We start from the raw sequence: 27,611 nt of genomic DNA, 5'->3' as shown, positions 1-27,611 counted from the left end.
AGGAGGACTTGGGCTCACTATTTTGTGACATTTTGCTTGGGCCTCCGGCTCCTCCAGACAACCTATCATCGAGGATTAATCCTGATTTGTTTACACAAATCTTATGCAGAGGTTAGACTACAGCCAGTCATTTTGTACTTATTTGTTTGCAGGGAGGTTGTGCGACAATGAGTATCCATCAGAATCTGATTGTGTTTGTGCATTGCCCCACTACTCATCTGTTCATTCCACATTTTCAATGATTTCCCCCATCACTTTCCAAACTGCAAAATCTTGTTTCTTTTGAAAAATGGTTTGCGTGTTTTTTGCACTAGAGGGCGACAGAACACTTTAATCCAATTTTATCGAATCCCTCCCTCAAAATACTCCCCTAGAGGCAGTACCCCAAATAACGCAGGGGGGGGGAGGGGACCCCGTGGCCCTTCCAATACTGCTGGACTACAGTTCCCAGCACCCTTGACCATTAGGCATGCTGGCCTGGACTGCTGGGAGCTGGGAATCCAAGCACAGCTGAAGGAACACAGGCTCACTAGTTCCTCATTAGAAGGAATCTCCCTACTGTGGATTTTGGATAAATAAATAAATAGCACCCCGCCCAATGGGCTGACCAAGCAAAGCAGGGACACACCCACCCACCCTCTGCAAACGCGAATTTTATTTTGAAACAATTATACACACACACACACACACACACACACACACACACACACAGCATTGCAGTAATCTCATGGGAAAAATCAGAACTTTCTTAGACTTCCTTACATTCCACAGTCTTCCCCATTTTTCTGTTCTATTTTTATTACTTCTCCCCACCCAACCAGGGGGCGTCCTACTAACGCAGATGGAAGCAATGCAAAAAAAAAACAACAACAACAACCCAGATTATGTCATATACCGCAAGAAATGCATGTCTTATTTAATTTTTTTTTTTAAATTGTGTTACGGTTTAGTATTGCTTTCAATTCTGAATTTCATATGGGTGGGCACCATCATCTTTCCAGCGCTCGGGGCCTCTGCAGGTCCTAACCATCCCTGGCCACGGGTGTGTCACTAACTGGGGAAGGGGGGGGGGAGAGATTTTGTGGGAAACGGGATGGTGTGTTAAGTGTGTCCCGTAATCTTGTTTAATCCTGCCAAAGCGATTCCCCGCCCCCGCCCCGAAATCCCATTGATTTAAACGGGACTCCGTCGCTGGAACCACAGGAACCTACCGGCGTGGCCAAATTATTCCATCCTTCCTTGGGGTTGCTTTAAAAAAAAAAAATCAAAAACCCTTTTCCTCCCCTATTTCAAAGCAGCAGCAGCAACGACAACTGTGTCGTTTGTGCAATTCTCCGGGAAGGAAAAGATGAAGAAATTGCGCTAGCGGCCCCGAGGAGGAGGAGGAGGAGCTGGAGACGTCCCAAAGCGAGCCAACCAAAAGACAAGTGTCGGGGCAGAAGGAAGTGACTTCCGCGCCTTCGGGTTTTCTGGAGATTACGGTAAACGCGTCTCAGTCACGTGTAATTACTGGACGGGGGCAAAAGATGAACCCGGAGCAGGAGAAAATGCGCCCTTGAGTTCCGACGAGACGGTTCCACCCCAGGAAAGGGGAGCTCCGGATTCCCCCGGAGGGAAGCCCACCCAGAGTTGGCCTGGGTCATTTTAAAGAAAAACACCGTAGGAGTGAGAAAGGGAGGAGGAGGAGGAGGAGGAGGAGGAGGAGGAGGGGAGAGAACTCACCCAGCCTCCCCCGCCCCCCCCCCCGCCTTCCAGTCCCATCCCTCGGCTCGGGGCGCGCGCACCGCGCATCGTGTCCGGTCCGGGGGTCTCCCGGGTCCGCCCCCCCCCGTCCTCTTCTTCCTGCTCCTCCAGCAGCATGGGGATGTGCTACAGCCTCCGGCCCGGCGGGGACCACCTGCCCATCCCCTCCTACGGCAACGTGGAAGTGGAGGTGGTGGACCGCGGCGGCGAGGGTCCGGCGGCGATAGCGGTCAAGCTGAAGCAGGACATCAAGGCCAAAGAGAAAGCGGACATCAAGAGGAGCAAAAGCATCGACAAGTCGCTCAAAGCCGAGAAGAGGCAATACAAGCAGACGCACCGGCTGCTTTTGTTGGGTAAGTTCGGGGGGGCTTGGCGGGGCCAACGTGCCTGTGTCTGTCTGTCTGTCTGTCTGTCTGTCTGCGGGCCGCGGTGGGCGAGATTTTTTATTTTCCCCTGCAAGGCTGCAAATGTGGTGTCTGCCAGCAGCAAGCCGCTTGCCTGCTTTCTGTTTTTTTGCAAGAGAATCGGCGTCTTGTTCCCTCGCTTGGCGTGTCCGAGCTTTGAAAGGCTGTGTTCATAAGCGGCGGCAGCAAGCTCCCTCTACGGTCTGTATTTGGGTTTCACACTCCTAATCTGTTGTGTTTGGGTTCCTCCCCGCCTCCCCCAGCCACCCCTTCGGCGCCGTTTGGCAGAAAAGTTCTGGCTTGGAGGTTTTGTGCAAAAAGTCCTTTGGGTTGCTGTTGTTGCTCTTGTCTTTTGTTGTGGTCGACGTGGAGTTAGTGCTGCTGCTAGTCTTTAAACCCCCGCCCCCCAAAAAACCCCCTCAACCCCAAGATCAATGCATAGATCCCGAAGGAGCTGTCTTCTCCTTGTGGCTGAAAGTTTGGAGCCAGATGGTCCGCTGTTGCAACATGGTTATTCCCCCCCCCCCCCGTCTTCAAATGATTAGTAATCTCTGCATATATATATATATATATTTTAAAAGCTGGATTTAGCAACGTAGCCGGATGATGACAGATATGCGAGGATGACTGTAGTTGTTGCTGCTTTTAAAAACCTGAGTTTTCTCTGTCTTTTTCTGTAATGGGCTTAAACTGAGAGCCAAGAAACACTTTCCTATTGACTCTCCTTTTGCAAAAAAAGAAAGAAGAGTTTTGAGTGTTTGCATGAGAAACATGCTCTAGTTAGGTGTGCTGGCAAATCAGAGCACTGAGAGGGGGTGTCTATATGGTTGTTGTTGTTGTTGTTGTTGTTGTTGTTGTTGTTGTTAAACCCACAGATGCCACAAACTTGTATTAGTAGGTTTATGTGGCTGGGGGTGAAGCTGTGGCGTCTACAACTCAGGATATGATATCGTTGTTGAGACAAAGGATAAGGGGGGGTGGAATATTATAAAGCACTTTGTACTAATTTTACATTTAGTATTTAATGTGTTCTGAACCACAACAGTTGCCTACAAGAAGGGGAATTAAGCTTAATCGCTTTCATTATTTCCCAGACAGAAACAAAGGCTGATTCACGGTTGGTGTGGTTTGATAAGTGGGAGGAAGCTGCAATTATTTATTTTTTTATGATACAGGTTTAGTTCTGGGGGTTTCCAGAATAAGAGAGTGCTGTAATATTCACAACCAGAATCGCAGGCCCTGCGATGAAAATCGGGGCATTTCTGTGTACATATTGCAACCATATTCCCACATTAAGGATCACTGCCCCAAATCCACATTGCTGAAGTCTGTGCATTGTATTCATTTTCATCCCTGCTATAAACTATATTAGTTGTTGTTGTTTAGTCGTTTAGTCGTGTCTGATTCTTCATGACCCCATGGACCAGAGCACGCCAGGCACTCCTGTCTTCCACTGCCTCCCGCAGTTTGGTCAAACTCATGTTGGTAGCTTAGAGAACGCTGTCCAACCATCTCGTCCTCTGTCGTCCCCTTCTCCTTGTGCCCTCTATCTTTCCCAACATCAGGGTCTTTTCCAGGGAGTCTTCTCTTCTCATGAGGTGGCCAAAGTATTGGAGCCTCAGCTTCATGATCTGTCCTTCCAGTGAGCACTCAGGGCTGATTTCCTTCAGAATGGATAGGTTTGATCTTCTTGCAGTCCATGGGACTCTCAAGAGTTTCCTCCAGCACCATAATTCAAAAGCATCAATTCTTCGGCGATCAGCCTTCTTTATGCTCCAGCTCTCACTTCCATACATCACTACTGGGAAAACCATAGCTTTAACTATTTTTTGCAAAAAAGAAAGAAAGAAGTTTTGAGTGTTTGCAAGAGAAACATGCTCTAGTTAGGCGTGCCAGCAAATCAAAGCAATGAGAGGGGGTGTCTATATATAGTAAGTGGGTCTAATTCAGTCTTTCCCCAAATAGGGGTTACCTAGTGAGCTTCACAACTGAGTAGGGTTTGAACGCTGCTCTCCTACTCCCGTGTCTCTAACCACTACACCATGCTGGGTCTCTCTCCAACTGTATAAAAGCAAACCAGTAAAATTCTCAGCAGAACATACAAAATAACCATCCAAGGACTAGGAGAAGAGGAAGGTCTTTACCTGGCACTGAAAAGACAGATATACGTAGCTGCCCCATAGCTGAAGTACTCTAGGAAGCCAGTGCGGTGTAGTGAATAGAGTGTCTGACTAGCCACAGCCTCTTAACCTACCTCACAGGGTTGTTATAGGGATTAACCGAGGATGGGGGGATGAACCATGTGCTCCTTGGAGAAAGAAGTGGAATAGAAATGCGATAAATAAACTCTTCTGCTTACCTGCTTGAGAAAGCTGGAGGGGCCAGCCAGGTGGAGATGTCAGTCACCAACCTGGCTTCCAGAGATCTCCATGTGGTCACAATTGGACCCACGCCGGTCGCAAAACGCTGATCCTATCATTTCTAACGCTGATCCTATCATTGCATGGATTTCCACTTGTGCAGCAGAATGTCCTCCCCTTTTCTACCCCATGTGCCCCTAAATCTGTTCTTGGGGCTCCCCTCAACCCACTGGAGCAGATTTTGGGAAGTGTACATGCGGAGGAAGGAAAAGGGAGGAAAGTCCTGTTTTGCCAGGGATCCTCCGTTCGCTGATAGGCTGCTTACATATCGGGGGGAAGCTGGAGATCATGGAGTCGTGATGGTGGCTGAGGCCTGGGGGCACAGGTTCGTTTTATGATGCCCTGTCTGGAATGCGGCGGGGATGACTGCCACAAGGTATCAGCTGATTCAGGATAGCAGCTAAAAATATTGCGAGCTTAAGGCTGTCTTGGCAAAAAAATAAGATTAAAAATCAAGATAATGTATTTTGAGATGCTAAAAAGGATAATAGATGGGATTGTGAATTGTGTTCTTTGCGCTGTGCTGATCATGGGCCTTGGTAGCGAGGGTGATGGGAACGGTCGTCCAATAAATTCCAGAGGCCTGTCCATAGCTTCGTGGAACAAGGTGTCTTTCTTCCATTCAGGTTTTGTTTGGTAAAGTTAGGCTTATTTGGCATGCCTGCTTCTGAATCAAAAGGGTTACTGGGAACGTGGCAAAGGAAAATGGCGTCCTCCTCTCGATTAGGAAGTGTGTCGATTAGGAAGTGTGAAGAGGTTGTGGGGTTCTAACCCACAACCCTGAGATTAAGAGATTCATGCCCTACCAGCTGAGCTAGTGCTTTTGCCTGGCTGGAATTTGTCTTTGCATGCCTGGATGGAGGAAAAGAGCAGACTAGCCTTCTGTGCAGATGAAAGATTGCATATGTTTCTCCACTTAGCTTAGCCTCTGGCTCTGCTCACCACTGACACCAGAAGATTACCCTACCACTTTTGAATTACCCTGCACGGTTGTCCCTTCTGAGGAACCTTACAGCTACTTAAAGTTTTGCTAGAACCTCTGCTGTGCAACACAGTGCCGATGCAGACCCCCTGTCCCATGCGTGGAACATTCTTTGCTTCTCGGTTGCAACTGGCTGTTTTGCCGTGGGCTGCCACTGGCCCTTCCAGAAAGCTCTATAAAACAAGGGTATATATTCACCCCATATATTTAAAGCACTATGATTCCAAACTCTTTGCAAGAGTTACCAGAAACCCCAGACTCGGCTGCGGCTTTCCACCTGCAGGCCACAGTGAAACGCAGGAGACCACTTCTCCTTGCCCTCCCTTCCTCGGGACGGAGCATTATGACTGTCTCACTCCTCTGTCCTATCTTTACCTTTCTCACTTCTCTTATTTTGCCAACCAAACCCTGGTGGCCGTACACATTTCAGGTTTCTCCTGCTCTAGTTATCTTCTAACAAGAGCCAACCTTCCTTCCAAACAAGAGCCACATTTTAAAAGGGTATAGGATGTCCATCAGGTCAAGCAGCCAAAGGCCTGGTTAAAAAGGAATGTTTTTGCCTGGTGCCTAAAGGTGTATAATGAAGGCACCAGGCAAACGTCCCTGGGGAGAGCATTCCACAGACGGGGAGCCACTGCAGAGAAGGCCCTGCTCTTGTGTTGCCACCCTCTGGACCTCTTGAGGAGGACGCATATGAAGAAGGGCCTGAGAAGATTATCTCAGGTTCCGGGTAGGTTCATATGAGAAGAGGCGGTCTTTCCATTTCTGTATGGTCTTTACTGTATTTTTCGCACCATAGGACACACCGGACAATAGGACGCACCTTGTTTTAGAGGGGGGAGAACAAGAAAAAAAAATTCTCCCCCTCTCTGCCCAGCGCCCCTTCAGCGAAGCGGCAGGAGGCGCTGCGCAGAGAGGGGGAGAATTTTCCCCCTCTTGTTTTCCCGCTCTAAAACAAGGTGCCATTCAGGCGGCTACCTTGGAAGCCTGGAGAGCGAGAGAGGTCGGTGTGCACCGACCCCTCTCACTCTCCAGGCTTCAGGTTCCTTTTGACCTGCTCTTTGGGGCTGGCGGGGGAAGCCCACCACCAGCCCCAAAGAGCAGGTCAGGGAGCAGCGGAAAGGCGCAGCGGAGAGGCTGCTGCCATAGCCGCGCTTCACCTCTCCAGCTGGGAGAGGGTCGTGGGGCTATGGCATCTTCGCTCCATAGGACGCACACACATTTCCCCTTCATTTTTGAAGGGGGAAAAGTGCGTCCTATAGAGCGAAAAATACGGTATATTTCTGTACTACAAAGGCCAGGGTGCTGAATCTCTTCATTTTATGCTCACAACAGCCTTGTAAGGTAGGTTAGGCTGAGCAAGAAGGATTGTTCCACAATCACCCAGTGAGCTTCATGGTTGGGTGGAGTTTTGAACCGTAATCTCCCCAGTTGTAGTCCAACGTTCTAAGTGCTGAACTGCACTGGCTCTTGGCACTCAGCAAAATCACGATGGCTTTTGACTTTGGCACTAATGCTGGAGTGGGGAACCTGTGGTTCTGCAGGACAATTATCAAGGATAATATGTTTATTTCAGATATACATATACCATTGAGCATTCAGCATTTCTAATGCAAGTTAGATTCAGAGTTGAAGACCAGCCAGCATCATGTCATGGATGGTTGGACACAGAAGAGAACCAGCTGTGGAACCCCCAAGAGGAGAAGTCTCAGAGCCCAGGGAGTGGCGATATAAAAGCTACTTGCAGAAATCTAGTGGGATATAGTGGAATTGATTCAGTTGATTTGTATGCCACTTTCCCACAGTGAGCTGTGCGGACATTCAAAACATCAAAATACAGAGCATTGAAAAATGCAAACACAAATACACATAATACATAACATACCAGTATAAATTTTAAAAATGACAAAAATCTTTAGCACTCGTTTCTGTGTTAACTGGTTCCAGAAATAATCCGTTTGCAACTCCGTGAACCAGAAAATCACAGGAGCAAATTGATGAAATTTGGAGTGGTATACAATTTTTTCCTTGCTGTTTTCATGAGGGATCAGAAGTGTGCATGTGCAAAAAGAGTGGGAAAGTAGTGATGCTGCTCAGTGATGTTCATCGTTGGCCACTGGTGTGAATGAAATTTAGTGTGACACGCTGGTAATACAGTGGTACCTCGGGTTACATATGTTTCAGGTTACATACGCTTCAGGTTACAGACTCTGCTAACCCAGAAATAGTGCTTCAGGTTAAGAACTTTGCTTCAGAATGAGAACAGAAATTGTGCTCTGGCGGCGCGGCGGCAGCAGGAGGCCCCATTAGCTAAAGTGGTGCTTCAGGTTAAGAACAGTTTCAGGTTAAGTACGGACCCTCCGGAACGAATTAAGTACTTAACCTGAGGTACCACTGTATTGGTAAAAAAAGCCACAGCTCCGTACTGCAATATGAAAGAAATGTTAGCAAACAGGACGGAAATACTAGCATTGTAGCCAGGAAATCTAATTCAGTATTTCCCATGTGTGAATGTACCCCTTGTGGAGTGACTCTTTGATAAAGCCATTAATATGCCCGGAAGAGGAACTGGTATTGAGGTTGAGTGCAGACACTGAGCCAAAAAGCCGTAGTTTGTACCTCAGGCAGGAGCTCTTTATAAATGGCAAGCAACTTCCCTCAGCCTCAGAGCACCCCTCCCACTTCTGCAATGTGGGGGCCACAGCAGCGTCCCGCGTTGTAAAGCTGCCATAAAAGGTTGCTGAGATAATGCTTGGTGAAGTGTTCTGAGAACTCGGGAAAATGTCATTCTAAATGCTAAGCATTATTTGGATTAATCTAGCTTCGAGGGAAATCCGAAAGGGAAGTACAGAAAAGGGGAAGCCAAACGAGGAGGAGACCAAGCATGTTGAAATTACTCCTCACTGTGTTTTCTTCTGTAATAAAAAGCAGAAGAATGTGTGGGCTTGTGTTTATGTAGCTCAGATCAACTCATTTGAGCGATCCATAAAATGCAGCTTGTAGCTTTCCCTGATTTACCAGTATGTGTGAGAATGCTGGTCTAGACAGGTCATCTGTCTGACCCAGCAAGGCTCTGTTCTCATGTTCTTATGATTCAGACACATCTTGTCCAATAGTTTCAGTGTGTTCAGCCAGGGCTGCTTCTTCAGAAATATTCTGGTTCAGTGCTACCAGCATGAAGAATGGCCCTTAACTTTTTAGGAATGCGTTTTAGGAACGCATTTTAGGAATGGATTAGTCATGTGTTATCAGCCCAGTTCATGCATGCTCCTTCCTGCTCCTTCCATGTTATTCTCTCCCTGCTTAAAAAGCCACATCTGTGGACTGAATTCTGTAATCGACTTAAGAAGCTAACTTGTAAGGAACTCTGAGGGGTCTGAGTTGCACGATGGGAATGTGGTTTACATTTGGAGCTTTTTTGAAACAATTCGTTTCTATTTACTTAAACCCGTCTGTGGTTTGAAATTCTTCCTCGGTTTCTTCTTCTTCTTCTTCTTCTTCTTCTTCTTCTTCTTCTTCTTCTTCTTCGCTCCATCTGGCAATTCCCTGCTCTGTGGGATCCACATAGCTAATTAAAAAGAAATAAGTGGCTCTTGTGTCTTATCAGCATCATCAGATTGCTGAGCTGTCTCGGGTCATTTGGGGAGTGACTTTGGAAAGCACGCTGAAAATCAGTAGCCACAGGTCAGGGGGGATGAGAGCTGGGGTCCAAAGACATCCAGAGGGAATCGTAGAATTGGAAGGAACCACGAGGGTCATCTTGTCCAACCCCCTGCAGTGCAGGAATCTTTTGCCCAATGTTGGGCTCAAAGCCACAACTCTGAGATTAAGAATCTCATGCTGTACTGTACTAACTGAGCTCATAGCTTGCTTCCCCCTGGTTTAGGGTCAGTGCCAGTTCTGTGCTTTCTCAGATTAGAATGCCAGTTCAGTGTAATGATTTAAGAATCTTTCCTTCTGAGAACCAGACGTGCCCTTCTCAGAAGTTGAAAAGAAAACTGCAAAATGATCCTTGAGGGGTAGGCAAAGAAAGAAAGAAGGCGAGGAGGTGAAAGCAGACAACACAGATCTGGGGGAAAATTCAAGGAATGCCATTCAGGAGATATTTTGAGAGAGGTTTAGGGACTCCCTTCGGGTTTCCCCTGGATCTTTTAAAACCTGATATGGTAGTTAATATTGGGTTTTCACTGGAGCAAGCAGCAGAGCAAAAAGAAAAAGAAGAGTTTTCAGACCTGGGATAAGAGATTGATACAAATTTCAATGAATATGGATCAAAGGAAAGTGTGGATGAGCCCTAAGTCATTGCAATCAGAGTGTGCTCACCCAGAGCAATAGCTCCCTGTGTTTTACTGAGTGGAAAATATGTCTTTATTTTCCTTTCCTTTCCGCCAAAATCATAGTACATTCATACCTTGGAAGTTGAATGGAATCCGTTCCGGAAGTCGGTTCGACTTCCAAAACGTTCAGAAACCAAAGCGCGGCTTCTGATTGGCTGCAGGAAGCTCCTGCGGCCAATCGGAAGCCGTGGAAGCCCTGTCAGACGTTCGGGTTCTATAGAATGTTTGCAAACTGGAACACTCAATTCCAGGTTTGCAGCATTTGAGGGCCAAAATGTCCGAGTACCAAGGCGTTTGGGATCCAAGGTATGACTGTACACACACACAACCACACACAGCACACATCAATCACTTAAATAAGAAGGCCGCCTTTCATCAGTGTTCCAAGGGTGGATCAGGTGCATAGGTCAGTGTGGTGTAGTGGTTAAGAGCGGTGGACTCATAATCTGGTGAACCGGGTTCGCTTCCTCGCTCCTCCACATGCAGCTGCTGGGTGACCTTGGGCCAGTCACACTTCTCTGAAGTCTCTCAGCCCCACTCACTTCACAGAGTGTTTGTTGTGGAGGAGGAAGGGAAAGGAGATTGTTAGCCGCTTTGAGACTCCTTAAAGGGAGTGAAAGGCGGGATATCAAATCCAAACTCCATAAGTCGTGACTCAAGATCAGGTGCATAAGTCGTAACTCAAGTAAGAAACCCCAGTCAATAGAGGACAATTGGAATAAGAATGCACACAAGGCAAATCAAGGAGATCAGCCTCTTGTGTGGAAACATAGGAACCCTTATTCTGACTCAGACCATTGTTTTCTGTGTAACTCAGCACTGTCCACACTGAGTAGCAATGGCTCTCTGGGATTTCTGGCATGGCTGCCTCCCAGTCTCACCTGGCTTGAACCTGACACTTCCGGCTTGCAAGGCAGCTGCTCTGCCACATTGCTGCCACCTTTGCCCGCACAGTTTCTCAGTGTTGCAGGTTGCCCTCCTTCCTACTTCACTGTGATTGGGGTCTCCTGGTGGTTCAGAAAAGGAGCAGCTTTCACAACAGTGCTTTCTTGCACTTATGAAACCACTTTAAAAAAGGAAAAGATTTGTAATGTGGGTTCTTTGTGGTCCTTTTTATTGGCAATGAGTTTGGGACCCACAGTCCTGCCTAGTCTGTCCAAAGCAGAGCTGAGAACTATGAGGAAATGGATCAGAAATGAAAAGCGAGGTCATTATATACGTCTACGGTGAGTCGGCGTGTTCTAAATTTGGAGCATTGCGGGCAATTGTGTGTTTGCTCTGCCAAATGAGGAGCATTTAGTAGAGATGGGACAAAAATAGGGCAATTAGAATAGATTAGTTTGCATGAAAATGCTTAAGCTTCTAAAACTGGGATGGGGAGCCTGTGGCCTGGCAGTTGGACTCCAGATCCCATCACGAGTGACAGACTTGGGTACTATGACGTCCTGTGCAAGGCCAAAATTTGATGTTCACCCAGTCTTCTCCCTGCCCTCCCAAAGGCAGGTAAACAGGAGCCCGTGTGACAGGGTCTTAGAGCCTTCTTCCCAAAGCTGGGAAAGCTCAGAATAGGACTCTAGGACTCTATCTAACGAAAGATGTGCCATGAAGGGTATTTGCATAGTTCTAACATTAAGGCCCATAGCTCAGTGGCAGAGCATCTGCTTCTCATGTGCACAAGGTCACAGGTTCAATCCCTGCCATCTCCAGTTAGGGCTGGGAATGCCCCACTCATCTATAATAATAATAATAATAATAATAATAATAATAATAATAATAATTTATTGAAACCCTGGAGTGCAGCTGCTAGTCAGTAAAGACAGTGCTGAGCTAGATGGGCTAGTTGAGTCGACATAAGCTGCCTTTCTCTGTTCCTGTACTTGGGGGGAAGTGCAACCTTTAAATATTTTTTTTGAAATAAAAGCAACAAGGGTGAGGTTGATTAATTTGCCATTTAGATTTCTGTGACGTACCTGGAGTACCTTAAGAGAGCTCTTGCCCCTCTCTGTACCTTGGCCACCCCCATGGGGGTCATTAGGAAGACCAATTTGGCTGGGCCTCTCAGTGTCCTACCTTTAGCACTAGGATGAAACACACAATAGGTAAAGGTAAAGGGACCCCTGACCATTAGGTCCAGTCGTGACCAACTCTGGGGTTGCGGTGCTCATCTCGTTTTATTGGCCGAGGGAGCCGGCGCACAGCTTCTGGGTCATGTGGCCAGCATGACTAAGACACTTCTGGTGAACCAGAGCAGCACACGGAAATGCCTTTTACCTTCCCGTCGGATCGGTACCTATTTATCTACTTGCACTTTGACGTGCTTTCGAACTGCTAGGTGGGCAGGAGCAGGGACCGAGCAACGGGAGCTCACCCCGTCGCGGGGATTCGAACCGCCGACCTTCTGATCAGCAAGCCCTAGGCTCTGTGGTTTAACCCACAGCAAGGGAGCATTCCACAAATAGAGAGCTGCCACAGGAAAGGCCTGTTCTCGCCTTGCTGCCCTCTGGACCTCTCATGGGGGAGCCATACGAAGAAGGGCATCAGATGATGATTGCAGGGTCCAGGTCAGTTCCTATGCAAAGAAGCAGATATTGGATGAGTTTTGTTATTTTTGCATGGTTTATGCTGTATTTCATTGCTTATTTCTTTTTTGTACTGTGAGCTTTTTTAAAAAAGATGGGCAGTGCCCAGAAAAGTAGCTTCCTTATTTATTCATTTATTTACTCATAAGAGCATTTCTAAATTGCCAAGTCATTAAAAAAACACAAAGCCCCAAACTCATAAGACATCGTAAAGTTATGCAACTGTAAAATACCGAACAAATGACCCAACACTGAATCAAATTAATTCTCTAAAAACGCTTGGCGAAACAGACAAGTTTTCGGCAGAGTTGTGGGTGCCTGTGATTTCAGCGAGACTGAGAACAGTCTTCTAGAATACTTGTTCCATTACACTAGAAACCTTAATTTGCACTAAACGCCTTCCTTTGTGTAGAAACTGAATCAATATGTGATAACTGTCAGACGGTCAGGAGGGCTTCCCCAGATGATCACAAGGATCTAGCTGCTGTATAATCTGATCTGACAAGGGAGTCCTTCAGGTTAACGTAGTCCTGGGTTGTTTAGGGCTAGCTCTCTACACTAACAGTAGTACCTTGAATTTAGTTCAGCAACATACGGGCAGCCAGTACAGTCATACCTCATGTTACGTTTGCTTCAGGTTGCGTGTTTTCAGGTTGTGTACTGCGGCAACCCGGAAGTACCGGAAAGGGTTATTTCCAGGTTTTGCCGCTCGCGCATGTGCAAACGTGCAAAATGACATTACACGCATGCGCAGCAAATTGTGACCTGCGCATGCACAGATGCGGGTTGCGTTCTGCTCATGTTGCAAACGGGCCTCCGGAATGGATCCCGTTCACAACCAGAGGTACCACTGTATGTTGATACAGAGATGCTTCATCCAAAAGCCAGACTGCAGCATTCTACATTATAAAATAAATGTGATATTGCTGGTAACTCTTCCTTAATTTTGGACATCCCCATATTGATGGCAATGGGTGGCAGAATGCTAGCAGTGAATTCCAGAACCTGCTTTTAGAATAAGGCATTTTTTTAGAGCATTTTTTGTTTATAGAGTGCTGCTAGATCAGTCCAAGGATCAAGGGTCACAGCTATTGGTTTGCACGTTACCTCAACATTTGTGTGGCACAATCCGCCAGCCATTTCTTCCTTGTTCTTTGTTCAGCTGAAATATATTCTCCCTGAGCCACCCACAATTGTAATGAGCGGATTGGGTTGTTACTTGTTGCTGTGCAACCATAATGGTTTAATATATGGCTTCTGAGTTTGTCGGTTTAACATCTGCTTGCCCAATAGCCAAACTAGAGGTAGACAATCTGTCAACCCAGGTTAGAGTCACATAGCAGGACTGGGAAATATGCAACAACAAAACTGGAATTAAAAAAATGTTTGAAGCCTATTTTAATGGGTTCTGCTGTGGATTAAATCCACAATTTTTTTTTTTCCTCGTCTAAGTCCACTTTACTTAAACTTCTGCTCTTGTTTAAAACAGGAACTTTTTCCTATCAGTGAATCTCCATTCTCACTGGATTCAGTTTTTCCCCTTTTCTATTCCTAAACTGCCTCATATGAGAGAGATCAAGAATGCGGAGCCCTCAAACATTCCATAGTACATTCATACAATGAAGGCACTTTCTTCAAACTTCCACCGTTGTTTTAACCCCCCACCTTTCCCCTCTCAATGTCCCGCCCATGCTATGGCCTCTATTGTTGTGTAACCTGGGTTCACTTTTGCTCCCCCAGCCCACCATGACTTCATGCAAACCCAGGATTGTAATGAGGCGTTACAAATCCTCTGGGGGCTGCACGGTGATATCCTTACATTTTTATTATATAGAGAGAAAAGTTTAAAGGGAAACGCAACAGGAAGTTTTTGAAACACAGGTTTACTTTTTACTTTAGCATTTCAATAATTTGTTTTTGTTTGTGTATATAAAGAAAACCTAATTTTTAAAAGGCACTAAGAAACACACAATTATTATTTTTTGCTCTTTGCTCTGTTTTTTGTTTGCTTAAATGCATTGTATTTATACACCGTATTAATCGTTTTCATAATTTTCTACACACTGCCCTTGAATCTTTGGGGGAAGGGCAGCTGCAAAATGTTAAATAAACCAAGAAACAAAGAAATATATTATGAATAGATAAATTTAGAAGAGCTTTGTGGAAAAGGGAAATTCTGCGAGTGGTTTCATGTACATCTCAATTCATGCGGCTACTGTGTCGGCTTAGGAAAGAAAAGCAACCTGATAAGTTCTGTACTCTGCCACATGCAGTTAAAAATATTATTTGAAATATAAACTTCCTTGTCTGTAGACTAGCTCTTTGCACCACGTTACAACAGCACAAAAGTCACTTCTCCTGCCTTCGCCCTCTTAAGTACACTTCAACACTGCTCCATCCTGAAAATTATGCAGGGCATGTGTCTTAAATGTTTACTTTGACTCCATGCCTGGGACCAAGTTCCATGTCTTTCCAAGGAAGTTCTCTAAGAAGACGCTCAACAAGAACCCGAACCTTGCTGAGCAGAGTTAGGTTTGAGAACAGAAAAGGGACTGGAGCGTATAGTTGGGGGGTGCTCAGTCATTTTTTTTGTAACTGAATCCTCCCTTTCTCATGCAGAGTAAATGTGTGCTTACGCAGGAAGAAAAATCGCTTTACATAATACTTGTGTGGTTGATTTCCTTTCCTGTTGCTGAAAAGCTAATGATGGACTAGCCATGAACTGCTCCAGCGCCAATACATTTCCATTAATTCTAGTGGAGCAGCAACTATGTAAGATGCAATTTTATCAAACTTCCTAAAGGTAAGGGTTGTTCAACAGTGGAACAGCTTGCCTCAGGAGGTGGCCAATTCTGCTTCGCTGGAGCTATTTACACAGATGTTGGTGGGCCATCTGTCAGGGATCCTGTAAATGAATCCAGCATTGCGGATGCTGCACTGAGCAACAGGTTGGAGGGAATGATCTTCAAGATTCCATCAAACTCTGAAACTCCACAATTCTTTGACATATCTAGCTCATCTAACTAGCAGCCTAACCACAACCCCTTTTCTGTGTTCATTGAGAGGCATGGCAGACACACAAGGGCGGCCGTCTACAAACCAAGCAAAAACTACAGTTCTCCCATATGAACCTGCCCAGGCTTTGAGATCTTTGCGTGAGCCTCTTCTCTCAGTCCCGATACCCTCACCACAGGCATATTTGATGGGGACATAGGAGAGGGCCTTTTTGGTGGCTGCTCCCAGACGTTGGAACTCCCTTCCTAGAGAGGCTAGACTGGTTCCCTTTTGGTTGTCCTCCCTCTGGCAGGTGAAGACTTTTATCGCGCGAGAAGCAAAGCTACAGGGAACCAGGCAGAGGGCCTTCTCGGTAGTGGCACCTGCCCTGTGGAACGCCCTTCCAGCAGATGTCAAAGCGATAAACAACTACCTGACATTCAGAAGACATCTTAAGGCAGCCCTGTTCAGGGAAGTTTTTAACGTGTGATATTTTACTGTATTTTTGGTTTCTATGGAAGCCGCCCAGAGTGGCTGGGGAAGCCCAGCCAGATGGGCGGCGTATAAATAATAAATTATTATTATTATTCTGCTTTTGGGAACTCACTATTTTTAAAGGAAAGGGCTTCTTAGAATGCTGTGCTGATTTTACTATCAAGGTTTTAATAGCTTTGCTTTAATAGCATTTTCATTCAATTGTAGCTGAATTATTTTGAAACTATTCCCCCCCCCCCAGCTTCCTGTGTTTTATTCATGGGAGGCTTAATTTTATTTTTAGCCTTGTTGAGTCTGGAAAAAAGGCAGAAAAAAAGAAGTATAACAACAACAACAACAACATTATTTGGAGACTGGCATAGATTGCCATTACTAGGTTCACTTTCCACCTCCTTATCTCCTTTGCCCTAATCCTGCCCCTCCTTTGGCTGCATGAAGTTGCTGGGGAGTGGATTATGGTGATATCCAAAGACTTCCAAATCAGCTCACTTTGTGAAACATTGGAAGGAATCCCGAGTAAACCTTTTCTCACAGGCGAACTTTTCCCTTTCTAGCAGGAGGTCATGTTATTTGGAACCCAGAATTGCATTTGCAGGAAGGAGGGTGGATGGCTGCCTTTTGCATTCCTTCCCGATTGCAAATCACGGCAGATCTGAATTAGCTGGGTAAAACCTGCTATGGGATCCGGCATTTTCCCTTGTGATATTTGGTAGCTTCTGACTATAACAATGTGGTGGCAATAATATGGCGTGGCTGGGAGTCAGATTACTTCTCCTTTCGTTTTCCCAACTTGTTCCGTGAACAGCAGCCTAATCATTTAGAATATGCCTTATTGTGCACCTCAAATCTTCCACTGCTCCCTCAAAATATTGCATAGTTAGTGCATGCAGAGACGCACTGGCAAATCAATAGTACAGTGGTACCTTGGGTTACATACGCTTCAGGTTACATATGCTTCAGGTTACAGACTCCGCTAACCCAGAAATAGTACCTCGGGTTAAGAACTCTGCTTCAGGATGAGAACAGAAATCGTGCTCCGGGGCGCGGGGGCAGCGGGAGGCCCCATTAGCTAAAGTGGCACCTCAGGTTAAGTACAGTTTCAGGTTAAGAACGGACCTCCAGAACGAATTAAGTACTTAACCTTAGGTAACTCTGTACTGAACTCCACATAACCATGAGAGGGCAAGATAAAGTTCACCCACAAGCCTGTTATGCAAGGACAAAGGCTTGCACAAGGAAACTTCCCCTTGTTTCCTGCATGAGCCCAATGGCCTCTTCAGATCTTCTGTGGAGGATTGGGGGAACCCCCAGAACAGATTTAGTGGGTGCCCAGGGTGGAGGAGAGGGGTTCTGTTGCACAAACTTAAAGGAGCAAGGTATTTAGCAGTTGGACAGTCTGATTTAAATGAAATGGGGGGGGTCAGATTTGGGGAGCTGGCCAAGTGCAGAAAAAAAGGGAAATGCAGTGAGACTAAGAGTTAGGCTTGCCATACGACATGTCCTGGTTTTGGGGTGTAAAAATGGCACCAAAGAATTGTAGAGTTGGAAGGGATCACAAGGGTCATCAAGCCAACCCCCTGCAATGCAGGAATCTTTTGCCCAACGTGGGGCTGGAACCCACGATCCTGAGATTTGAGTCTCATGCTCTGCCGACTGAGCTATGTCCTGCTTGTGTTGAAGAAGGAAAAAAATCCATAAATGATTGACTAGCCAAGAAATTATAGGAAAAAGAATATATAAGTCAGACTGTGCTCAGTTTGTATTACTGATACCCTTGTGGTTGACATTATTCCCCAGGAACAAAGCATTCTTATTCCTCTGCCCTTGCCCCTGCTCCTGGAGCCCATACAAACCCGCCTTGCGGTGGTTCATTTTTGACAACTGTAGCCCAAAGCGATGCAAATCTTGTCTCAAATCAATTCGCCACACATTTCTCAAATCATGACACTTCATAAGATCTCGGATTCCCCCTACGGGCAACCTTTTGAATAAGGCAGTGAACCAGAGCAAAGGGGTGAATAAGAGCAATGCATTGATGAGTTCCTAAAAGGAGTCTCTGTTTACTTTGGGGCAAACAGAAGTTGCAGTTCCGCCTCAGTCAAAGGATGTACACCCGAGTCTTCTGCACAGCCGTAAAAATGTCTCCCTCCCCTTGACCTTGCCAAAGGCTCTTGAGATCATCACAGTTCATGGGCTGAACTACAACTCCCAATGAACAACAACTCCTAGCATCCCATGCATGTTGTCTAGGGCTGATGGTAGTCCAGCAACATCTGCAGCGCCGCAGACAAGTCTGTTCTTCTTGGTCTTCAGGATACGGTGCCATTTTCCGGAAGAACACAGACCTGAGACAGAAAGGGGTTGCCAGAAAGGCCTCCCGTCAACTTGGCTGGGAGGTGGTGATTAGCAAAATGAGGACCCTGTGAAAAATCCAGCCTTTGAGGGGGGCAACGGATTTCCAAACTGCCAGCCATGAGGCGAAAGAGGTTCATGAAGGGAGCTGAATTTGTGGAACGGGTTTCCTTGCAAGGCATGCCAAAGCAAAGAGTGTGTGCGTCTCTCTCTCTCTCTCTCTCTCTCTCTCTCTCTCTCTGTGTGTGTGTGTGTGTGTAGCTGTGCACACACCTTAGATGTAAAGCACCAAGAATCCGGGGAATTGTAGCCTGTTAATTTCTGTAGCCAGGAATTGTAGCTCTGTGAAGGGTAAATGACAGGTTTTTTTGGGTGGCTGGGGGGGAAAGAGATGTACCGTATTTTTTGCTCTATAAGACTCACTTTTTCCCTCCTAAAAAGTAAGGGGAAATGTGTGTGCGTCTTATGGAGTGAATGCAGGCTGCACAGCTATCCCAGAAGCCAGAACAGCAAGAGGGTTCGCTGCGCAGCGATCCCTCTTGTTGTTCTGGCTTCTGGGATTCAGAATATTATTTTTCTTGTTTTCCTCCTCCAAAAACTATGGTTTTTGGTCTGGTGCGTCTTATAGAGCGAAAAATACGGTACTTTAAATGTGCCTTAAATGTACAGGTGCATGTGCAGCCTGTGTCAGGGGCAGCATTAGAAGTTGGCATCATTGGGCACCTGGCAATGTTCACAACCCAGTGTGGGGCTCAGTGCCCGTCCCTGGAGCCTCCTGGCATTGCCGCTTGCCATTTCTTCGCCAAGGGACATCAGTAAAAAGGAAGACCCATCACCTTTAGGATGTCTTCTCTCTGGGAGATATAGTAGCTGCCATGGTCTCTCCTTCTTTTCCCAAATAAGTGGAAAGAGCTGTAGCTCAGTGGAGGAACATCTGCTTGGCATGTAGAAGGTCCCAGGCTCAGTCCCTGGCATCTCCAGGTAAGGCTGAGAAAGATTTCTGCCTGAAACAGTGCAAAGCTTCTGCCAGTCACTGTAGACAATGTTGGGCTAGAAGATAGACCAGCCTAAGGCAGTTTCCTGGGTTGTTAATGGCCAGCAGCGACTGGACAAGGTGGGTGTACAGCAAGTCCGTTCAGGGAGGGGCCTCCACTCAAAGCATCTTTCCCAATTCAGACCTGGGCCAGCCTGCATTTGGCACAGGGACCAAGTCTAGCTCACCTCCCACCAAGGCCACCTTGATGTTGTGTCAGGAGCCGGAGTCAGGTGTAGGTCAGTGGTGGGGGGGAAAAACCCACTGTGTCAATGAAGTTAACTCTGTATTCACAGAAACAAAAAACAGCAACTCTTCCCAATGAGGCAGTTGCGAGGAACGAAAGTCCTCAGCAGCCTAAGTCCCCTCCTCTCCAGGGTTTCCCCCAAGCGATCGGAGACTGCATCTGTGTTGCAACCATTCTCTCCTCTGCTGTTTTCATATCTCCACCTCCTGGCTCCCCTCCTCTCTAGCCTCTGAGTCTGGACTGCCCTCTGTCACAGCCTCTTCCCACTCACTAAACCCTGTTCCTTCTTCACCTCCTCTTCCCAGTCCTGAATATCCCAGTTTCGGTAATGCTCTGCTGAGTCCTTGCCTTGCTGACACGTAACAGAGCAGGCTGGGGTGTGGCAAATCATTTGCCCACTGTATTTTTTTTTTGGGGGGGGGGAATTCCATCTTCTAGTCTAGGGGAATGAATCCTCTCCTCTGTTAATTTTGTGAGAATCCCCTTTTTTCATTTCTGTTTGAGTGGCTATAAAACACAAGTCATTTTTGTTTGGTGGATTATTCTCAGATAGCATCAAATTTTCCACTGGGCCTCCTTGCAGAGTGCCTCCTCGGCTGCCGTTTTAAAACTTTTATTATCGATTGTAAAAGCCAAATAAACTTTTTAAGGTTGGCGTTCGGTCCTGCTCTGATTGTAATCATAACAATGCTAATATATTTCTTTTTAAAACCTGCGATAAATATTGAACCTTTTCCTTGTGAAAATAGTGTTTGGATTTATGGTCAGATGATCTCTGGGTGAATGCCACGCAGTGCAGATAAAGGCATGCAGTCTGACTTCTCCTTTCCTCCGAGGTGTTCAAGCCAGTGTATATAGTTCTCTCCCTCTCCGTTTTAACCTTACAACAACCCTATGAGGTAGGCTAGGCCCAGAAACTGTGGCTGGCTCAAGGTCACCCAGTGAGCTTTGTTGCTGAGCTGGGATTTGAACCCTTCTCTTCCATGCCCTAGTCCAACACACTAACCACTACACAGTGCTGCTGCAAGTATGTCTTTAGGCATATTGATCAAATAGCGTCTGAACTAACAGCTGCAGCCAAGGATCCCTGGAACCAGGAAAGCAGGGCGGGCCTCCACTTCATTTACATACCAAAATTATATTGGCCTTGCACTTCAATGCCATGCATTCTCCCACAAGGAATCCTGGGAATTATAGCTTGATGAGGTGCTCTGCTAAAATACAGTGGTACCTCGGGTTAAGTACTTAATTCGTTCCGGAGGTCCGTTCTTAACCTGGAACTGTTCTTAACCTGAAGCACCACTTTAGCTAATGGGGCCTCCCGCTGCTGCCGCGCTGCTGCCGCGCCGCTGCACGATTTCTGTTCTCATCCTGAAGCAAAGTTCTTAACCCGAGGTATTGTTTCAGGGTTAGCGGAGTCTGTAACCTGAAGCGTCTATAACCCGAAGTACCACTGTAGTACCACATTTTTCATAGTCACTGGGGAGGGGGAATGGGTGCTTAGACTAGTTTTACCTATAGTGTACCTATGGAAGTGGGGTCTCCCCCCCCCAATGTGGCATGTTTACTCTGCCTCTAACACCCCTCTGGAGTGTAGGGTACAAATGGGGAGCTGTCTACTTCCAGATGTTGTTGGACAACAGCTCCTGTCAGTCCCTGATGGGATTCACTGGTCAGGGATGTTGGGATTTGTAGTCCAGTGCAGGGCCGCAGATTTCCCCTGCATGTCTGTTGTTAAGGCATCGCTAGAGACATTTGTGGTGGCATTCTGACCCACCTGTTGCTGTTGCAATCTATGTAGCGGCCCAGAGCGCTCGCAGGCTCACGGAGAACAGGTGGACAGGTATTGTCCCCCCCCTCCTCCTCTCTACAGTGGTACCTTGGGTTACAGACACTTCAGGTGACAGACGCTTCAGGTTACGGACCAGCTAACCCAGAAATAGTACCTCGGGTTAAGAACTTTGCTTCAGGATGAGAACAGAAATCGTGTGGTGGCAGCGGGAGGCCCCATTAGCTAAAGTGGTACCTCAGGTTAAGAACAGTTTCAGGTTAAGAACAGACCTCCAGAACGAATTAAGTATCTCACTCTTGGGTTGTGGGCCCAGTGATACTTACTCTGGATACTGGGCCCCTAGGGGCAGGTTTGCTGCCTCCCTGCCAAGAGTGCTCTGCTGAAGTCTCTCATATAAGTGAATTACTGCTAGCAAATGGGGTACACTCTAGTGAAAGAGGAGCAGGAGAGGAAGTGTGGCATAGTGGTTAGAGTGCTGCACTAGGACCCGACAGACCAGGGTTCAAAACCCCGCTAGGCCATGAAGCTCACCGGGTGACCTTGGGCCAGTCACTGCCTCTCAGCCTGACCTCCCTCACAGGGTTGTTTTGGGATTTAAGGGAGGATGCGTGAACCATGTACACTGACCTGAGCTCATTGGACAAGAAGGGGGGATCCAAATGCAATCAGCCAATCGTCAGAAGATGACACCGAAATCTCTGTATTACAGGGGGTTCTTTAATTCCTGCCATTACGGTTCATTATTTCCTGCAATTAACGGTACATTCCAAACATAGAGGAGGGTTGCAAAAAAGAAAAGTACAGGGAGAGCTTTCTTCTGTAAACCCAGATATGAGCAGAGTGTTTTTCGCTGTCCCTTCAATTTATCATTTCTTCATGCAAATATTATGGGATGATAACGTGTCACAGCCTTGAATGTTTTTGTGCTGGGCAGCCAAACATCTCTTCCTTGTTTGGAGCAGGAGCTGGGCCGCTGTGCAGGAAAACAGGACTGCTGATGGCTGTTTGCAAGAGTGGACTATAGATAGCTCAGGACAAAATAGCATTCCTCAGCAGAAGCTGACCAGACCAACCGTTCCTCAGAAGGAGTAATTATAAGTATTGCAGCAGTGCCACCAAGTGTCGGGACAGTTGAATGTCTCTCACGAGCTGCTACAAGAAAATAAAAACCTCAGGGAGAGCTCACGGAGAAGAAGTTCACGCTGGGCTGATGATCCGCATGTGAAATTATGAGAGAGGGAGAGAATTGTTTCTTCCTCCCCCCCACCCCCCAAATATGTGCTTATGGGATCAAGATGCCCCATTATTCATTTCAAAGTACAGTTGCTTACATTCATTTAACTTGTGCACATTCAGCTTTGCATGTATGACGATAAATAAATAAATAAATAAATAAATAAATAAATAAATAAATAAATAAATAAATGGGAAAAATGACTCTGGCAATCCCCCTGGCCATTGAACCTAACGCATTTGGTCTATTGGCGATTTTGGCTTTAGGAGCGATCTGCGGAACGTAAACCCTGTGTAAGTTGCAGATTTGCTGTAGTTAAACTTACATAGTTGTTGTTGTTGTTTAGTCATTTAGTCGTGTCCGACTCTTTGTGACCCCATGGACCAAAGCACGGCAGGCACTCCTGTCTTCCACTGCCTCCCGCAGTTTGGTCAAGCTCATGCTGGTGGCTTCGAGAACATTGTCCAACCATCTTGTCTTCTGTCGTCCCCTTCTCCTTGTGCCCTCCATCTTCCCCAACATCAGGGTCTTTTCCAGGGAGTCTTCTCTTCTCATGAGGTGGCCAATGTATTGGAGCCTCAGCTTCAGGATCTGTCCTTCCAGTGAGCACTCAGGGCTGATTTCCTTAAGAATGGATAGGTTTGTTCTTCTTGCAGTCCATGGGACTCACAAGAGTCTTCTCCAGCTCCATAATTCAAAAGCATCAATTCTTCGGTGATCAGCCTTCTAGGCGTTTATCTGCTGGGATAGTTTGTGTGTTTCTGTGTTGCCTTTGGCAACCTGATGCCCTCCAGATGTTTTGGCTTTGTCTGCCAGGAGCCCCAGCCGGCACAGAAGAGACAACAGAAGAAACTGGAGGTTGCAGGAGGGGATAGGGATAAACGGGAAGAAAAATGTGTTTATTTTGTGTTGCTATTTGTCTTCAAGAAAAAAAAGCAGAGAGCCCCAACCAGGTAAAAGTTCCTCTTTCGATCAGCTTAGCACCACCAGTGATTACCTGTCTTCCTTTGCTGCCTACTGCTTGTTTACCTGCTGCCTTCCGGGCATTTTGAGTGGGGTTGTTCACCCCGACGCATTGCAAGCATTCCTCCTGTTACCCAGAGCCAGCATCCCATCTCTCCCATGTATAGCAGACCCTTCCTTCTGCCTTGTGATTTCCGGCCTGCAGCGTTCTTCTGTCTGCTTCTTTATGGCCAAGCCTAGAGTCAAACCAGCTTGGTTTATGCTAGAAGCAAAGCTTCGTCAGCACTGCAGAAATGATTAAGAACCTGCTTACATCAATGGCCCTGGGACGCGGGTGGCGCTGTGGGTAAAACCTCAGTGCCTAGGACTTGCCGATCGCATGGTCGGCGGTTCGAATCCCCGCGGCGCGGTGAGCTCCCGTCGTTCGGTCCCAGCTCCTGCCCACCTAGCAGTTTGAAAGCACCCCTGGGTGCAAGTAGATAAATAGGTACCACTTTATAGCGGGAAGGTAAACGGCGTTTCCGTGTGCTGCTCTGGTGCCGGTTCGCCGGAGCAGCTTTGTCACGCTGGCCACATGACCCGGAAGTGTCTCCAGACAGCGCTGGCTCCCGGCCTCTAGAGTGAGATGAGCACGCAACCCTAGAGTCGGTCACGACTGGCCCGTACGGGCAGGGGTACCTTTACTTTTACCTTTAACCATGGTTTAGCCTTGGCACGAGTGAAGCCTTTAACCACGGAGAAGGATGAACAGAGCAGGGAGTGGGGATTTGAGCTGGAGAGGAGAGGGAGCCCCCAGAGCCTCTAGCCGTCTTCTGATCTTCTAACCATGGTTTAGAGTTTGGCAGAGTTGTATCGACATCAAGCCAAAAAGAGCTCGCTTGTAGTGGCCAAGCTGGGAATTTTTGGGTTCGAATCTTGCCTAGGCGGCTATCATCTTCAGGCAATTCTGTGTGCAATTCTGTCCTCCCTTACAGGGTTGTTGTTGTTGTTAAGGATTCCTGGGATTAGGTATCTGAAGTATTGGTTGCAAAAGGAGTGGTTTTATAAGCCACTTTGAGCGCTTCTCAGGATTATAAAGCGGTGTGAAAGCATTCCAAGCAAGCAAAGTGTTACATAACAGGGATGCTAGCCTCTGAGCCATTGCTTGATTTGCTCCCTCTCCTGTCAATTTTATCTACAGCACCTGCCTGATTCTGATGGCAATTGGAGAATATTAAAGCAGGCATGGTGTTGGGATGGATGGAGATGTTTAAACCTACCTGCCCGCCTAGCACCTTGGTGGAGATGTGAACTGCCTCCGCCCCACTTATCAAACTGAGCATCTCATGAACAGGAAGCGTGGCCAACCCCATCCCTTAGCAGACCACCACAGATCAACTGCAGAGGGAGGGAAAGGTGTGTGCACACTCACAATTAGCCACTGGTATGGCGCTCAGCCCCCAGAGAGCTGGCCAAGGGTGGGCCAGAAAGAGGTAAAATGCACAGTATTTTGTTCTATAAAATGTTAAGTTGCTATTGAACCCCATAATAAAACCCACAATTAAAAAAAAAAAAACAAATTATGAGAACAGTGGGTGTACAACAATCTTAAACTGCAGTGTGAGGATTAAGACCAATTTGATATGTGTGGGTGTGTGCACTGGTAGCTGTTTGTCACTTGACTTAACGTGCCCAGCCAAGACTGAAAAGCTCATGTTCACATCCAGTCACCCCATCACCCTTAATTCCATGGTAAAATATTCCAAAACGGTTTAGACAAGCTCCCGCATTTCAGGGCTAAAAATAGGCCTGAGCACTCCAGGTGACCTGCAACTAATTGGTGTTTGCTGTTTGTGCCAATTAAGCGCAGGTTATAATGCAGCCCCTGACTCAACTAGTTGCCGTTAGCTTTCAGAGAAGGAAGGTGTTCCCGTTTTAATTAATCTGCTTGGGATGCGGCTTTGCCACATGACGACGCAAGCATCTGGGGTCACTTCTGTGTGGGGAAACTGTGTGGACACGTGTGTGTTTGTGTGCGACACACACATCGATTTTAGGTTTGGAACATCCTGCTACAAGAATGCACCAGCAGGTAAGGGCCCTTTTTTTAAATCACAGAGTGCGGTGTATGTGCTTTGGGAAATCTTCCTTGGTAGAAGCAACCCTTTTGGACAACAGTTGGATCCTGAACGCCTTGGTACTCAGACGTTTTGGCTCCTGAACGCCGCAAACCCGGAAGTGAGTGTTCTGGTTTGCAAACGTTCTTTGGAACCCGGATGTCCGACGGGGCTTCCACGGCTTCCGATTGGCTGCAGGAGCTTGCTGCAGCCAATCAGAAGCAGCGCTTTGGTTTCTGAATGTTTTGGAAGTCAAACTATACGGACATCTGGAACGGATTCCGTTCAACTTCCAAGGTACGGCTGTAGTTGGATCTCAAAATACCATGCTCTAAACCATGGCTGGGGGCTGGTAGGAATTGTAGCCCAAGGTATCTGGAAGGCACAGGGCTGGTGAAGACAGACGTGTTCGTTCACAAGTTGCATTGTCATTGCAACACGATCAACGATTAAGGTGCTCCCAGAATGCACATTGGCGCTTCTTTGGAGATCAAGGGAGATCTGTGCATCTCGGGGCGTTGGATGGGATGCACATGGGTGGTGTAAAGGAAGTGTGAGCCACTCACACTTTTTTGTTGTGTTCCGCCTGACGTTTCCCTGTGTCTGCATTTGCTCACCCTCTTGATGATAGCGTTCCCGAGTTAGTAGCTCCTTAGTACTGTCTGTCTCTTCCACTTCTTCTGAAAACAGCCTATAGCAAGGGCGGAGAACCTCTGGCCCTCCAAAGACTACATCTCCCATCATCCCTGGCCATTGGCTATGCTGGCTGCACCTGATGAGAGTTGTAGTCCAAAAATATCTGGAGGGTCAGGGGTTCCCCTTCCTTGGCCTACAGGAATATCGGAGTTGCCTCCTTCCAGCAACTCCTGTAGCCAAGGTGGTGCCACACGTATTGCTCTGCTTTCCTCGGACCACATCAGCGTAGCTGAGAGCGGGGTCTTGTCATCCGGCAGCCCAGGGCCCCCATACACACTGCCCAGGCTTGCACCTCGGGGAGGTCACTTCGGTGCTACTTACATAGCGATTTGACTTCACCCCCAGAGGGGCACTCCATTACCTGTCAAGACTGACTGGTGCCTGTTGAAGCACAGCATAGCCATCTTGGCTAGGAGCCCTTGATGGCTCTCTCCTCCACAAATTTGTCTAATCCTTTCTAAAAGGCATTTAGGCTGGTGCCCATCACTGTCTCCAGTGGCAGTGAGTTTCCATCGTTTAACCAGTCACTGCCCGAAGGAGTATGGTGGTACCTTGGAAGTTGAACAGAATCCGTTCCGGAAGTCCGTTTGACATCCAAAACGTTCGGAAACCAAGGCGCGGCTTCCAATTGAAGCTCCTGCAGCCAATCGGAAGCTGCGTCGGACGTTCAGGTTCCAAAGAACGTTCACAAACCGGAACACTCACTTCCGGGAGCCAAAACGTTCGACTTGCAAGGTGTTTGGGATCCAAGGTACGACTGTACTTTCTTTAATCTGCCCTGAATTTTCCAGCACTCAGTGAATGACCCCAAATTCTGGTGTTATGAAAGATGGAGAAAAACTTTCTCGGCTCGCTTTTTCTGTGCCCTGTGTAATTTTATGAACTTCTGCCCTGTCACCTCGTTCTCATCTTTTCTCAGAAAAGTCCCAAACGCTGTCGTCTTTCCTCATAGGCGAGTCTCTCCACGAGAGGACCCACCTTCAGTCCTATAAAATCCAGCAGGAAGCGTTGCTTCAGCAGAAGGGAATCGGGGCCGAGGGTGGCTGGGTGGCCCCTTTAAATGCAGTGTGAGCTCAGGTAGATGGAACGCAAGGGAGCTCTCCCCTTCCCCATTGCCCAGCCCGCTCCAGGGCATGTCCGGCCAGTTATAAATGGATCATGAGTTGCTATTTTTAGCCCAAGAGAGGATTGTAAATATAAAAGGGTATAAAGTGCAAAACGTAGCAACAGTGGTGTTTGTTTGC

At 47.1% G+C, this 27,611-nt stretch overlaps 1 protein-coding gene across 2 annotated transcripts in view; it reads left to right on the top strand.

The window, feature by feature from the left end:
* Positions 1–1,843: 1,843 nt before the first annotated feature.
* Positions 1,844–27,611, top strand: part of GNAS (GNAS complex locus) — a 165,495-nt gene continuing 139,727 nt past the window's right edge. For both annotated transcript variants that reach the window (XM_081867938.1, XM_081867939.1), the window contains exon 1: positions 1,844–2,096. In XM_081867938.1, coding sequence (XP_081724064.1) covers positions 1,859–2,096 — 238 coding nt within the window. In that variant the 5' untranslated portion in view covers positions 1,844–1,858. The remainder of the gene's footprint in view (positions 2,097–27,611) is intronic.

The sequence above is a fragment of the Podarcis erhardii genome, assembly GCF_964252035.2.
Source record: "Podarcis erhardii genome assembly, chromosome: 6".
In the NCBI taxonomy this organism is placed as follows: Eukaryota; Metazoa; Chordata; class Lepidosauria; order Squamata; family Lacertidae; genus Podarcis; species Podarcis erhardii.
Note: the sequence above shows the minus strand (reverse complement) of the source record. Positions and strands in the feature narration are given on the sequence as shown.